The 13,941-nt window shown below is 37.9% G+C and overlaps 1 protein-coding gene across 5 annotated transcripts in view; it reads right to left on the reverse strand.

Moving 5' to 3' along the window:
- SNX13 (sorting nexin 13) overlaps window positions 1-13,941 on the reverse strand; it is an 81,364-nt gene that overhangs the window by 18,679 nt on the left and 48,744 nt on the right. For 3 of the 5 annotated variants that reach the window (XM_066627412.1, XM_066627414.1, XM_066627410.1), the window contains exons 7-16: window positions 13,836-13,940; window positions 13,364-13,452; window positions 11,821-11,904; window positions 10,517-10,655; window positions 8,322-8,410; window positions 7,464-7,563; window positions 6,176-6,369; window positions 4,507-4,608; window positions 3,626-3,758; window positions 701-738 (exon numbers count right to left, since the gene is read on the reverse strand). In XM_066627412.1, coding sequence (XP_066483509.1) covers window positions 701-738; window positions 3,626-3,758; window positions 4,507-4,608; window positions 6,176-6,369; window positions 7,464-7,563; window positions 8,322-8,410; window positions 10,517-10,655; window positions 11,821-11,904; window positions 13,364-13,452; window positions 13,836-13,940 — 1,073 coding nt within the window. The remainder of the gene's footprint in view (window positions 1-700; window positions 739-3,625; window positions 3,759-4,506; window positions 4,609-6,175; window positions 6,370-7,463; window positions 7,564-8,321; window positions 8,411-10,516; window positions 10,656-11,820; window positions 11,905-13,363; window positions 13,453-13,835; window position 13,941) is intronic. The other 2 variants (XM_066627413.1, XM_066627411.1) reach the window with 1 other exon arrangement.

Consider the following 13,941-nt stretch of genomic DNA (forward strand, 5'->3'; position numbering starts at 1 on the left):
GAGTTCACGAGCAGGACATGAAGGTGATGGCCAATCCCAATGGTTGTTTGAGGCATTCAATACTAAGAGGCATATTGCTTTGGAGCATGGAAGTACATGTAGTTATTGTGGCAGTCAGTCTTGTGCCCTTCAATAATTTGTCTAATCTTCACTTAAAATAATCTAAGCAAGCAACTTGGTATCTATCTCTACAGTATGCAGGAGTCTGCAGTGCTCTTGTGTCTAAGAAGCTTTACAGATCTTTCTGTTAAAGATAAAAATTGAAGGAAAGCTTCCTCTGTTTCATTTCTGTTAATTCACAGAAGAAAAGCAGAGTCAAGAGATAGAATATGATGCAAAATGCTGAAAGTTACTGACCAAAGCAGTGACCTGTCCTCCTTTTCATATACTCACTATCTGATGCAATTTAAAGGACATTACTTTAAGTTCCACCCATTTGGGATTAAGTCTAGCTTGCGACACAGTACCTGGAGAAAGAAAATTCCACCTTTCCCAGAACTGCAATCCCAACCTGAATCTTCCAACCTCAACAACTATTCAATTAAAATAAAAAACTATTTGGTTAAATTTCTTCAAATTTATTTTATCTAATGACAGAAAAGGTTTAGGTGAAACCGCAAAGAAGCAATGAGCACATTTATACTTCCAGGTTAATGCTACACCTGTACAAATTCTGTAAGGATGAAAAAAATACACTTACTAAATTAATGCTGCCTGTAGGTGATCCATTAAAGGATTCTACAAAAGAAAGAGAGAGAGAGAGGTCAAGATGCATAACCACTAAGTTTAAGCAGTTAACTATACAAAAAGTTTACAAAATTCTAGTTACTTACCAAGAGTTTTCTATCGCAAGCAAATCTAAATAAAGATCTACATCTGCTGCAAAATAGTACCAATACACCCAAAATTTAACTAAATAATAGAATTTAGGCTTACTTTTCCAAATTCAAAATGTCTGTAGCATCACATACCCCACTCTCAAATGAAGTAGTGATAAATATTTACAATGCTTTTCAAACGTAGCTTCTATGGCACAACAAGCAGGCAGTCCATCAGGGCAAGTAACTGTAGTCTGTCAGGGTAAGTTAAACCTGCCAGAGCAGTAAAATTTACTGGCATTGACTGTATGCAAGAAGAGATCCAGAAACATTGTGGTCATACCACATTGAAGTTAAGCTGGTGAGTATTGGATACGAGGAGCTGGGAGAAGCTAAGATGATGTTAAACGAACTTGCATATGAGGCAGTGAACAACACAGAGAATAGGATACTAGTGATTTGGGATAACTTCTAGATATGAAGTCCCACTCAAGCCTAGCACAGGATGGGAATTAACTGGAGCACATCAAACTATTTTACATGGAGTTGCATAAGCATATAATTGAAAGAAAAAACACACACAAACTCCTCCATTATTCAGTTCCCCATGTCCACTAAATGTATTTATATTCAAACCATTTTGATTGTATTTATGGGTTGTAACAAAAAAGTGTACCCCCGCAGACAAAAAAATTAACTTGATCACTAAACAAATGCTTTTTGTTGTTTAAAGGAAAATGATTTGGGAAATCTTTGACACTAGAACAATACCAAGAGAAAAATATTGCAAGTTGAATCCACTGCACTATTTCAGATTGGATCAGTGCAAACACAGTACAGAATAAATTCATTATTAGCAGGGATATTTTCCTTGTCCTCCTTAAATTTAGTAGACCGCTAACAAATGCCTCTAGGAGGCAGCAAAGCACACCAATTTAGATAAAAGCAACACTGTACTACCCTATCAGTACCACAACTGATTCTGATGATATTCGTGAAGGTTATGGAAAAATAACTGTAGATTATTATAAATAGCCATAAATAACAAAAAAGGGAAAAGAAATATCTCCAGAAGATTAGCAATGTTCATTTAAAGTATTGTAGCTTCTTATGGACTGATCCGGTTTTTTACTGCGTGAGTTTTTGTAGCCAACAATCTATGCCCTCAGATCCAATATCAATGGAAGAAAGTATCTCAGTTGTAAAAGCAAATATTTTAGAACTGTTTCAAATATGAGATATTGCTGCAAACAGTTCAGTATAGAAAAATCATGTAAAAAACTATTTGAATGTCATATTGAATTACGTTTGTGGCACGGGCTGTGTCTTCCTAACAAATTTACATACAGGTCCAGCCTTGTTATACACGGATTTTTTTATATACGGATTTGACTCAACACGAATGGCTCCTGCAAATGAGAAGGAATGTGCTGATCCCTGGAGAAGGGAATAATGCACCCCTTTAAAATCACAGTTTAAAAAAACTGCTTTTTACTGTTGCAGAGAAACAGTTATACAAGTGATTACAGGTATAACCTAAGTATCCACAGAATTTTCCATCTTCAAGCTGATGAGAAGGGCCCTTTAAATTAGTCTTTTAATAATGCCAGAGAGGACAGCCAGCCAACAATCCATCAATCATTTTGTCTGCAGGCTTCACTCCTCCCTTCCCCCTGAGGACATGAAAGAAGGCTAAATGGCAGCTATTATCACCTTCTCCATTCTTTCCCCCTTGCTGGGGCTCCTGGTGAAGGGAGGAATTGCTGCCTCCTAGTGAAGCCTAAGCTCCTGGAGAGAGACTGATGGCCTTGTGTGCATTACAAAGGTCAGCAAGGCTGTTTATAAATCACTGGAGCAAAGAGACTTTGGGCACAATCCTAACACCTTATGTCAGTACTTTCCAGCAGTGCCAATGGGACATGTGCTGCATCCTGCAGTTGGGTGTCACTCACAGAGGCCTCCTCAAAGTAAGGGAATGTTTGTTCTCTTACCTCAGAGCTGAATTGCCCTTATGTCAGTGCTGGAAAGCACTGACATAAGGGGTTAGGATTGCGCCCTTTGTTTTTTAAATTGATTTGCTATAGTGCGTTTTTTGCCATCCATGTGAGTTCTTGGAACGTTACACTCGCGAATAATGAGACTCAACCTTTATAGAAAAACAGATCTAGTTAATTGTCATATGGGATGATATACACTGTTTACATACTCTCAAACTAGATTTTCACTATATATGCTATTAACATTGTCTACCTAGTTATGAAGAGATATTATTAAAACACCTGAGGGTTTTGAAAGAGCTGAAAACTCTCCCCACTACTTTCCACAAATCATGATCTCTACCGGGGACATTCCCATAAAATGTCAGAAAACTATTATAGTATGGAATATTTATAAAGTGCTTTAAAACAAAATAGTTGTCGATACCATTTTACGTATCAAGCACACTGAGATTGTGGATAATGACATGCTTATGGACCTAGCATCCATTATGTAAACATATTGTTTATATGAGAAAGTGAACTTCTTTCTTCTAAGGCATCAGTGACTTGCATCTCTTTAACACCTGTAGTTTTCAAGTCTTGAAAAACTGGGGCAAAGCAGGTAGTGTGATAAAGTTTTAACATCTTTTTTTAAAGTCTAACCCAATTCCACCTATATATTGTTACTCTTAAGTTCCCAAGCCCACAGGATGAGATAGGATAAGCATTTAAATAGATTAACAATTCATATTTTTGAGAAAATTTGGTGCTGTGATGAGCCCCAGTTAAAGATAACACATACAGCTGTTAACCCAGAAGTCAACTTACCTCCCTCGCCATCATCCGATCCTCTGAAACTAGGATCCTTCAACATATCTAGTTCAGCAAGCATTCGTACATAGAGTGCATGTTGTTTGAACGAGGGATAGAATCTTTCGTCCCGCAGCATCAAGTCATAAACCTTATGGAAAAAAAGTTCAGTATTACTCAAACTATATAAGGAAATTAAATGCCAAAAGGTATTGTAAGTTATATTTATCACCACTACCAGAGCACCTGTGCATTTAAAGATGGTTGATAGAAAAACATTGCAAAGTCCAATTCTAAACTTCTCAATGTCTGAACCAGAGAACCCCTTGCAATAATTTTATTTTAAAAAATCAAATCACACATTTATCTAACACTACCTAAGCATGCAAAGCACTTCACATGTAAGAGCAATATCAAGAATGCTACAACAGCACTGTAAAGTGAGAACTAATATCTGCATATTGCAGCTGGGGAGCATCATGCCTAAGGCCACATAGTAAGAATTCACTGCAGAGGTGAGACTTGAACTGGGCAGATCCCTATTTGCACCTCAGACTCTTACCCATATCTGCCCCCAAAGCTTTTTAAACTGCTAAGATATCAAGATTTGTTGTCATATACTTTGCAGATTAGAGGTTGATATTTAAACCCCTATTAAAGCTAGCCATAGTTAATGGCAACTTTAATGTAAAAAGTAACACAAGAACAGCTCTGGAAAAAGAAAGATAGGAATAATCCACATGTGAGAGAGAAGGGATAGCACCAATGTCAACTTATGATAGTTGTGCATGACAGAAGCTAGAGTCTATTTCCAGGATAACCTTGAATTTGTTTTAAAACAGCAGATGTGATTAACAGCTTTTCTAATCAATACTAAGCATAGAACAAATATGCTATACCTTTCTCTGAACCTCATCAAAGATTTCAGGAGTTGGGTCCTCATTCAGCTTTTCTGCCAGCTTTGCGACCAAGGTGTCATCAATGTTAACTCTTGGATTTGCCTGCCACAGAGAACTAAATAAACTTCTGCACCATTTGACCTTATTTTAATATCTACTTGGAAAAATTAAATCTCAGTCACTAATAGAGAAAGGAAGTTAAAACTGTAGCACAGTAGTAATATTATTAGTAATTGCATAGTTATCTAATCAAACCACAGACTCTTAGATTTACCATTGCTTTCAAATGCAAAGCAGTTACATGAGATAACAAAAGCAATTAAGGACATCCTTACCAGTAACCATATTTTCAGAAACTGAAAGCAAATATTATGGAATGTAAAACTGAATTAGCATAATCCAACTGAGGTTGAGCACTTTTAAGTTCCATTGGTTTTCAATGGTAGAAGTGTAAGCACTCAAAGCTTTCCCACCAAAACTAATGGGACTCCAAAGGTCCTAATTTAGGCTCCATTATGCATATAGTTCTTGGCGGCTTTCCTAGAATAAGCAAGAAAAAATTTGCAAGAAAAAGGGCTGAGATGACACAACTGAATAGAGAACAGAAGGAAAGGAGATTAAGCAGTACCGAATACTATGATTACAGTAAAACAAGATTTTTTTGTTTTACTTGTACAGTAAAACAAAATCTAGTTTTTACTACATTGTATTCTATCCTTCTGCCAAGGAAGTTCAGAGTGGTACAGGATGCTTCCCCTCCCTCCACCAAATTCACACACAGAAAAAATGCTTTTCAAATTTAGTAAAATTCTGAGCCTCTATATTAAGGCAGGACATAAAAATAATTTCAAGAAAATCCCTGTGAAGTCAAGCTAAACTAAGAACTTAAACACACATGACAAATTCTAAAATCAAGCTAAGGTGAAGTCGCACAACAAGCCAAGAACAGGAATAAAAATCAAATGCTGTTTTCCTAAAGTAAAAAAGAAGAAAATATAAAACAAATATGTTTTATTAAGTTCACTAGGGCCTTTTCATATTCAAATACCTCCTTGATCATTAAGATTTGCTGGGCTGAGAAAAGACAACACTGAGTATGACTACTTGGTACATAGCACTAAATAACTTTACTTTGTAACTGCAGACATACTGCAGTTACTTTGTAACTGTAACATAAGCAATCGCTTATGTTCAGACCATCAGATATACCAGCTCAAGATGGTTCAGTGAAAAAGATTGCACCTATTTTGTGTAGGTCTAAATTGGTCAAAAAGGGTACCATCTTATCTAGCCGTGCTTACTCTGGTGCTTTATTATGGTGTTGAGAGCCAGGGTGCTATAGTGGTTTGAGAGGTGGACTTAGACCTGGAAGATCCAGGTTCAAATTCCCCTTAGCCATGAAGCTTCCTGGGTGACCTTGGGCCAGTCACTTTCTTTCAGCCTCACCTACCTCACAGGGTTGTTGTGAGGACAAAAGGAGGGAAACGCTGTGTACACCACCCTGAGCTCTTTGGAGGAAGGGTGGTATAAAAATGTGAAAAATAAATTATTCTGCAGTTTCAATTTTACATGCCAAGACAAGCCAATTCACTGATTCCAGTTTGTCTTTTATACTTCCAGATTCCTTTCATTGAAGCTTGCATAATTTTGTTTCCACACTCATTCTTACCCTCTCTGACAAATACTGCTCATAAACTCCAACTGCAGCCGTTCTTAACAGGCCTTTGGTTTGTGTTGTCTGATGCCTTCCATCTTTCTGAAGGTTCAATAGCACTTCCAGCTGTTGCTGCGCTGTAACCCTGTATCCTTCTACTGTCATCCAGAAAAAGAGATGCGCCTGACCTCCCATCTGCTGCATATAATCTATGCAAAAAAAAAAATCCAAGACTACATTATCCTAAGAAAATTTGCATTAATGAACTGATGTGGAAGAATTAACACAAACATTAAATTAGCAAAATGATGCTGATCAGAATTTTGAATCAGAATCATTAAAGAACAATTACATACATTACAGAAAGCAGAATTATATACATTACTTTTAAGCACAGTACATGAACTTTGACCTGCACAAGATTCAAGACCCAAGCAGATAGAATACAGGGGCAGTTTGGGGCATAGAGACCATCCTGAATAAGTCACAGGCAGTGCAATCCTAATGCGCGCTGGAAGATGCAAGCCAGGAAGCCTGCACTGCATCCAGTGCAAGGTTGGGGCTGACTGTGGTTCAGACCAAGGCAAGGGGAAACTTTTCCCCTTACCCTAGGTAAAGCGGCAGCAGCCCCAATGGGTCTACTCAGATCTGGGTCACCTGACGAGGTGGTGCACAATGGAGCAGCCTGGAGCTGCGCCGTGCAGCCCAGGAACAGGGCTAGGATCCAGCATAATTGCTGGATCCTGGCCCCACCTCCTGCTCCCCCATCCCCAGGAACACCCATTGCCCTTCCTGCCCCCTGCCCCAGAAGACCTGCCTTCCCCCCCCCACTCTGTCCCAGACCCCTGCACCAGCTGAACTCAGCCAGCCAGCGCAAACTCACCTGCTGCTTCCACTGCAGGGGCTGGACCAGGCCTCCGTGGGCTAGCGCACCTCCATGCACTGATACAGCTTACTCCCATGGAGGAGCTAATGTGCTTACTCCCATGGAGGAGCGAAGGGCACGATTGTGACCCTCTCGGGCTGGCGCAAAAGACTTGTGCCAGCCCAGGGTACAGCTGGGATTGCTTCCAAAGAGAATAAGGGCTGAAGAGTTTCTCCATAAATAATAAACTAATAAAGGTTCAGTATAAAATAGTGAACATTTCAACGAAACATTCTATAGTATGGGCAGTGAGTAGAGAGACTGGCCGGGTCCAAAAACAATTTTTCTCCTCCCCTTCTTTATACTATGCTTATAGAATTCTATGTAAGTATACTTTTAAGTTCACACAAAAAATGTTTTCAGCTACTGTTCTCTTACCCATAAAAAATTGTAGTGCAACATTGTTTACTAGAATGTTGTCCAGAGGGACTGTGCAAAGTTTTCCGAAGTTTGCAGCCAGTTTCACAGTATCAACTTCCTGGATAAAGACCACAGCACATTAATTGGTTGCTAAATTGAAAATCCATACAATTTACACATAAGAGTATTTTATGTATTTGCAACCTTTCCCAAGGAAAAAAATTTCTTGTTTCCACAGTCATGGGTTAGTCAGGCTGGACACTGGTCAAGGACACATACACATATTGGAGAGAGTAGTTCAGTAAGCCAATCCCTGAACCCTCAAGTATGAATAGTAGAGGCAGTGTTCAATGATCTCTCTCAGACTATCAGGGAGAGAGCAAGACTTTGCCCAGGGCCACAAGCAATTTGCACCAGAACTGCAACAACAGTAATTGCAGGTGGCTGTCACTGAGGTAACTGTTCACCATCAGCTAATCGGAATTGGAAAACAAGTTTGAAGATAGCATATCATTTCTTCTACAAGTTAACATTAGGTTATGTGATACCCTGCTAACAGTCAGCAGCAGATTCATTGGTCTACGAAAGTCAGTCCAGTGAGGTTGACTTCACAATGCCATAGAACATACGCATGGAATGGTTCAGGACTGACCAGCATCAAACAGACAATAAAAGTAGCAATTTTAGGAAAGTGACAAGTTGAACTACTGGTTGTTCTTTTTACATAAGAAACTCAACAGGTTTTGAAAGAAGGGCATGAGAACATTATGTTTCAAAATATTGTAACTATACTTTCCATTATTAGATCTGGAATATGTCTTGTTCTAGTTCAACCAAATTATGTATAATTATAGAAAATTTGAAAAGTACACTTACTTTTCCTGACTGCAGCCTCAGTATTCTTGAATCACATATTTTCTTCACAAACAATAAACTATTTATTTGATTTTTTATAGAGTTGATATCTGAAAATAAATGCACTAAGAAATAAGACTCAAAAGGAGATGCATTCATTAGTTAGAGTATTACAATGAAAATATTGCTTAAATCCATTCATAAAGAAACACAAGGTTTAGTAGTAAATACATTAAAAAACAGAAATATTGTGAATGTCTCTATTCAGGGAAGCACTGATCGTTATTTTTATAAAGGAAATAGCGGTTTCACTTAAACTGGAAATGCAAACACAGTCAGTCACATTTAAGTTGCACTTGCCAGCTTATAGAAACAGCTTTGATAAACTTTGCAGTGGCACCACAGTTGCGGAATTCCTTCTCATGATTTAAGAATGACTTCCGTGCCTTGAACTATTCTGGCAAGGATTAAATATTTTTCTGTTTTGTTTGGCATTTTAACTATAATTTGGTGATGGCACTGGATGGTTTTGCTGCCGCTTAACGTTTCAATATTTTCATGCCTTATTATTACTGTTGATTGCAGCCATTGTGTATTGCTGCTCTGTTTTTATATTGCCTGCTTTTTTTCTTCTACAGTCTTTTATTGCTGCTTTAATTTTGATGCCATTTACTTTCTTCTTGTGGTTTCATGCATGCTGATAGCTTTGTTTTATGTTACAGTTTTTTAAAATGCTTCACTGTAGTTTTATAATATTGCAAATGATTTATTTTTCCTGCTAGCTGCCTTGGGAGCGCAAGTGTTGGGGAGAGCAAAAATGAATTTATTAAATGTGAACATTTTAGAGGAGGTAGTATAAACATGGTTTGTGTAAAATGTGGTTTTAAAACAGAGTTATTCTTTGGAAACAGACAGCTATTTCATTTTAACTTCCCCTTTAGCCCCAGCTCAGCTGCCTAAAATCAGTGTTGCACATATTCTTTGATATGACTGAGCCACAAATGCAGAGTTTCATAGCACAGTGTAAAATTCATAAAATTGAAACTTAAACTTTATTTTGCTAGTTTCTGGTCCTCATGAATAGATACATTTTCAGGTTATGGGCAATTCCTGAAGAAATTCCATTTAATCTAAAGTTGGCTTATGGAGATTTCTCTTGCGCATCGGCTTTCTCCTGCATATATTCTTCCCTCATTCCATTAAACTACCACATGCAAAATATACTAGACAATAAAACTAAACATAATATGGGTTAAAAAAATTTTTTTGAAGGACATACAGCCTTAATGGTGGCTGTTGTAGAATACTGAAGAAATACACAAGAATAGTCTTATTTCTAGATCATTTGAATTCACTTTTAAATTGAAAATTATCCGAAGATTTAAGCTAGTGTTTCTCAAACTGTGAGCTGGGACCCACTAGATGAATCACAAACCAATTTCAGGTGGGTCCCCACTCATTTCAATATTTTATTTTTAATATATTAGACTTGACGCTGCAATAGTATGTAACTGCATTTGGGGAAATTTTACAGATCTGTACCTTGAACAGGTTGTTAAATATATGCTTTTAACAATGATAGTAAATGGGACTTACTCCTGTGTAAGTGTGGGTAGGCTTTCCGCCTAGCATTGTAAAAAATTTTCCTGCTTGATGATGTCACCTCCTGTCAACACAACACTTCTGGTGGGTCCTGACAGATTCACATTCTAAAAAATGGGTCCCAGTGCTAAAAGTTAGAGAATTGCTGATCTAAGCCAGTGGTTCCCATATTCCTACAGGAGAGTAAGCTTTTGTGGGGGTGATCGCAAAACCGAAAGTGGGTTGTGATCCCAAAAGGAGGTGTTTGGAGCAGTGGGGAGGACCACAGAGGAGGCTGTGAGCACACCGTACCATTCAGATAGCCAGCGCTACCCTCAGATTTGTAAAAAAAACCTTGATTGCAGCAGTAGCATGACCGCAGCAGTGCAGTCGCTGCAGTCATTTCTTGACCGCTTCCCTTAAGGGGGAACAGCCTCCTTCTGGTTCCCCTAGTGATTTGTGACCCACCAGTTTGGGAACCACTGATCTAAGAAATTTTTTTCAATGAAGAACACTCCAACTGTAAAATTTTATGCATGTTTGATCCCTTCCAAGATGCTCAAGTCTCCAATTAGCTTTCACATTAATTTTCAATAATACATGCACGTTTTAAGCATAACACATTAAATACCAACCATCACCAGCTGTATCTAAGGACCGAAGATGCTGCAGTTCTTCCGCTGCTTTATCCCTTACTGCTTCCAACTCCCCTATGTTGTCATTTACTTTAATAATGTTCATAAAGGCCTCATAGTTGCAAATTGAATCACGAATCTAAAATATAGGGAAAACATGATTTAATTAAAGAAAAATTTAGCTACTGTAGTTATTCATGCAATCATGGGATACTTGTATATATATACAAAATGCCCTCAAAGCATAAAAAGCTGCTGTTCTTCAGACTGTACTCTAAAGCAAGCCTTACAATCCAGAACCTGTTCCTATTATTATGATTTACACTCCCTGATAGGAACAAAAATAAATATTTCTGTTATGCTTTTAACAATGCAAAACAATCCCTAAAGTGATGAACACTGAAACACATGTAATCATATTCATTCCCACAAGAAAAAGAAAGGTTCCCTGCTCAGTTCTGGATCACCACTCAAACTAGAAATGTGAATGAACACAGAACCTTTTCTCCTTTTTAGGCCAACACTACTGCAACATGTATGGCCAACTAATTATTCTAATTCTACAAGGTACTTAATCTCATGAAGCAACTGGTCTAGTTGACTAAAACATAGAATTAACAGATGTAAGAAATTCTGTTACAATTGCTACAGGTAAGAAATGTTGCGAATTCAGTTTAGATCTTTCTAATTCACAGGGCACTTTCTCACATGTCAATTTTGTTAAAATATGTATGAAGCCCTTTCATTTAAACTAAACATGAGTTTTGATAGCACAAATTTAGAAACTTTCAACCTGAAATACTGCAATATTAGAACATTAAACAATACTGAAAATTAAGATTTTCTTCTGAAAATGATGATTATCAGCCCAATCCTATGCCTGCCTACTCAGAAGTCCCATTATAATCAATGGATCTTACTCCCAAGAAAGTGAGGATAGAATTGCAGCCTAAATTATCAAATTCTGCTATGTATTTGGAATTATAGTAAGAATAGATATTGCTTTTTAACAAAAAAGTTAACAAAACTGTATACATAGCAAAATCAATGGTTTCCTGCTCCTAAAGGACCCACAATCTAACAAAAATTGATAAACACCAGCAAACAGACAGTAAAAAAAAAGAGAGTATGCTAGGGTGAATTGCCTGTCCCCTATTAAATAAAACAGAACCACCACTTCAAAAGATCCATCTTTATGCTTATCAGGACAGGGACACTGAAGTATACTGGGAAAGTGAGAATGCTGTATGTACATAATTTTTTTAATATAATGCTTCTTTTTAATAAAAGTCTAAAAAGCTTACCATCCATATGACATACTGATTAATATAATCAGGATCACTGAGCTGATTTATTAATGGAAGAAGAATTCCTTGAGCAAGGATTTCCTAGTATATAATAAAAGTTACAATCAAAATTACTAAAAATTACAATAAAAGTTTCAGTTCTTCATACTAAATTTCTTCAAGGTTTCAGCTTTTCCAAAATTTCAAGTTAAAAACTACAATGGTTCCTCCTTATCTGTGGATGCTGAGCCCACTGTTGGAGGGCCTCAGAAAGCCTCCCAGAAGTAAATGGAAGTCATTTCTGGTTTGTGCTGGTAACTTCTGGTCTTGTCTGGAGGTGGTCTGAGGCCTGTGGATTCAGCAACCGGTGGATTTCAGTATCTGCGGAGGGGAGGGGCTAGAACAGATAAAGGGCCTACTGTATATGCATTTGAGCAACTAGTCAGAAAAAAGGGAAGACAAAAATCTTACTTTAAAAGCTGTAAGAAAAATATTCCTTTTTTTCCTCTTGAAGAAATCACACACCTATTTGAACCAACTTTTTAACCAACCCTGTGGGCAACAGCTATTTCACATTTAAAAGCTGAATGCTGCCTTTTCAACCTTGAAAAAAGGAACAATATGCTCCTTCTACATAATGGGTATGATTCAGTAAAAAACTGGCATATACACAGAATATTCCTATTTGCCTCCCACCAGCCAAGATCACTGCTGGTGGGGTGGGGAGGGGGAAGAAGGCAGCAACACGATATCCAGGATCACACTGCTGCTGGGGGGGAGGTTTACACTTACCTCCAGCCAATGCTGGAGTCCTAGGAGGTCCTCTGTTAAAAAAAACAACGGACATTTCCAATTTCATCATGAAAACTGGAAGTACCTGTTTTTTCTTTTTTTACAGACTTACAGAGGTGTAGGGAGCCCTCCGCAGGGCTCCCCAGACCACTGGACCTCCCAGGACTCCAGAGCTTGCTTGGCTTGAAGTGAAACCCCCTCCCCTCCTGGCAGCAGCGCAATCCTGGGGATTGCATTGCTGCAATTCCCTTGTCCCAGCAAATATTTATGTGGTTCCCTCCTCCTAAGGAGGATTTTGGGAACCACTGCGATAGGTTGAGTGAATGTCCATCTCTTCCTCTCCCCTTCCTACATGCCTGCAAGCAGCCCAACAAGCTCTCTGAAGGAAAAGGACTACAGTACACATCTCCCATATTTCTATCAAAATATCCCTCTTGCCTCACAGGGAGCCCTCTCTCTCATGGTCCATGATATTGATTGCAATCATGCATAAGCACGAAGTAGTGAAGAAAACAAGGCTTTATCCAGCAATGGAAAACCTCCATGCTTATGCACTGAGTTGTAGATTGCATCATACCATTATTTTTACAAGTTTTTACATTTCCATAATTAACTGTTTAAACATATAGCACAATTACATAAAACCGAATCAGGAATAAACTTTACCCATCTGACAAGACCCGTGTATGACTTATGCTTCCTGGTTATACAAGCGTTATCAAGCTCTAAGGCTAAACTCCTGGGATACAGTGTATGAAATTAAGTTTACCCTGACAAAATATCTCATGATCTTGTTCTGGAAGTCTCCAGGAGGTAGCAATAAATTCAGTAAAACTTCACACAGATCCCTTAGGAATCCTAAAGATGCAAAAGAAACATTGAACATATTATTTCTCTTTTTTCTTCAAAACATTAATAAGCCCTTCTATTCCACTACAGCAAATGCTTAACTTCCTATGAATACATGTTTTATAATATTGCAGGTTTTTGCAAGAGTATGACTAATATCTACTGTATAGTTTCGAGTTCCACTTGCAAACCAACAGAACATAAATTTTTACTATTACAAATATATCTTTTCCCCTTCACTGATTAATTACAGAATCAAATACTAAATTTATGACGTACAAATACCTTTTGTACACTGAGGATCAATAACGATTAAGTGGACATTTCAGCTTATTTCTATAAGACTGACTGCTGGCATGATTTATTCACAACTTATCAAAAGAAAACCAAACCTTCTTCATCTTTGGGAGATGTGCAGACTAGATCATGACAGATGTGCTCCTCCATTTCAACTTCAAGTTCAAAAAATGTATTTACAAGGTCTTCTACCGCATCTAC

The sequence above is a fragment of the Tiliqua scincoides genome, chromosome 5 (assembly GCF_035046505.1).
Source record: "Tiliqua scincoides isolate rTilSci1 chromosome 5, rTilSci1.hap2, whole genome shotgun sequence".
Taxonomy (NCBI): Eukaryota; Metazoa; Chordata; class Lepidosauria; order Squamata; family Scincidae; genus Tiliqua; species Tiliqua scincoides.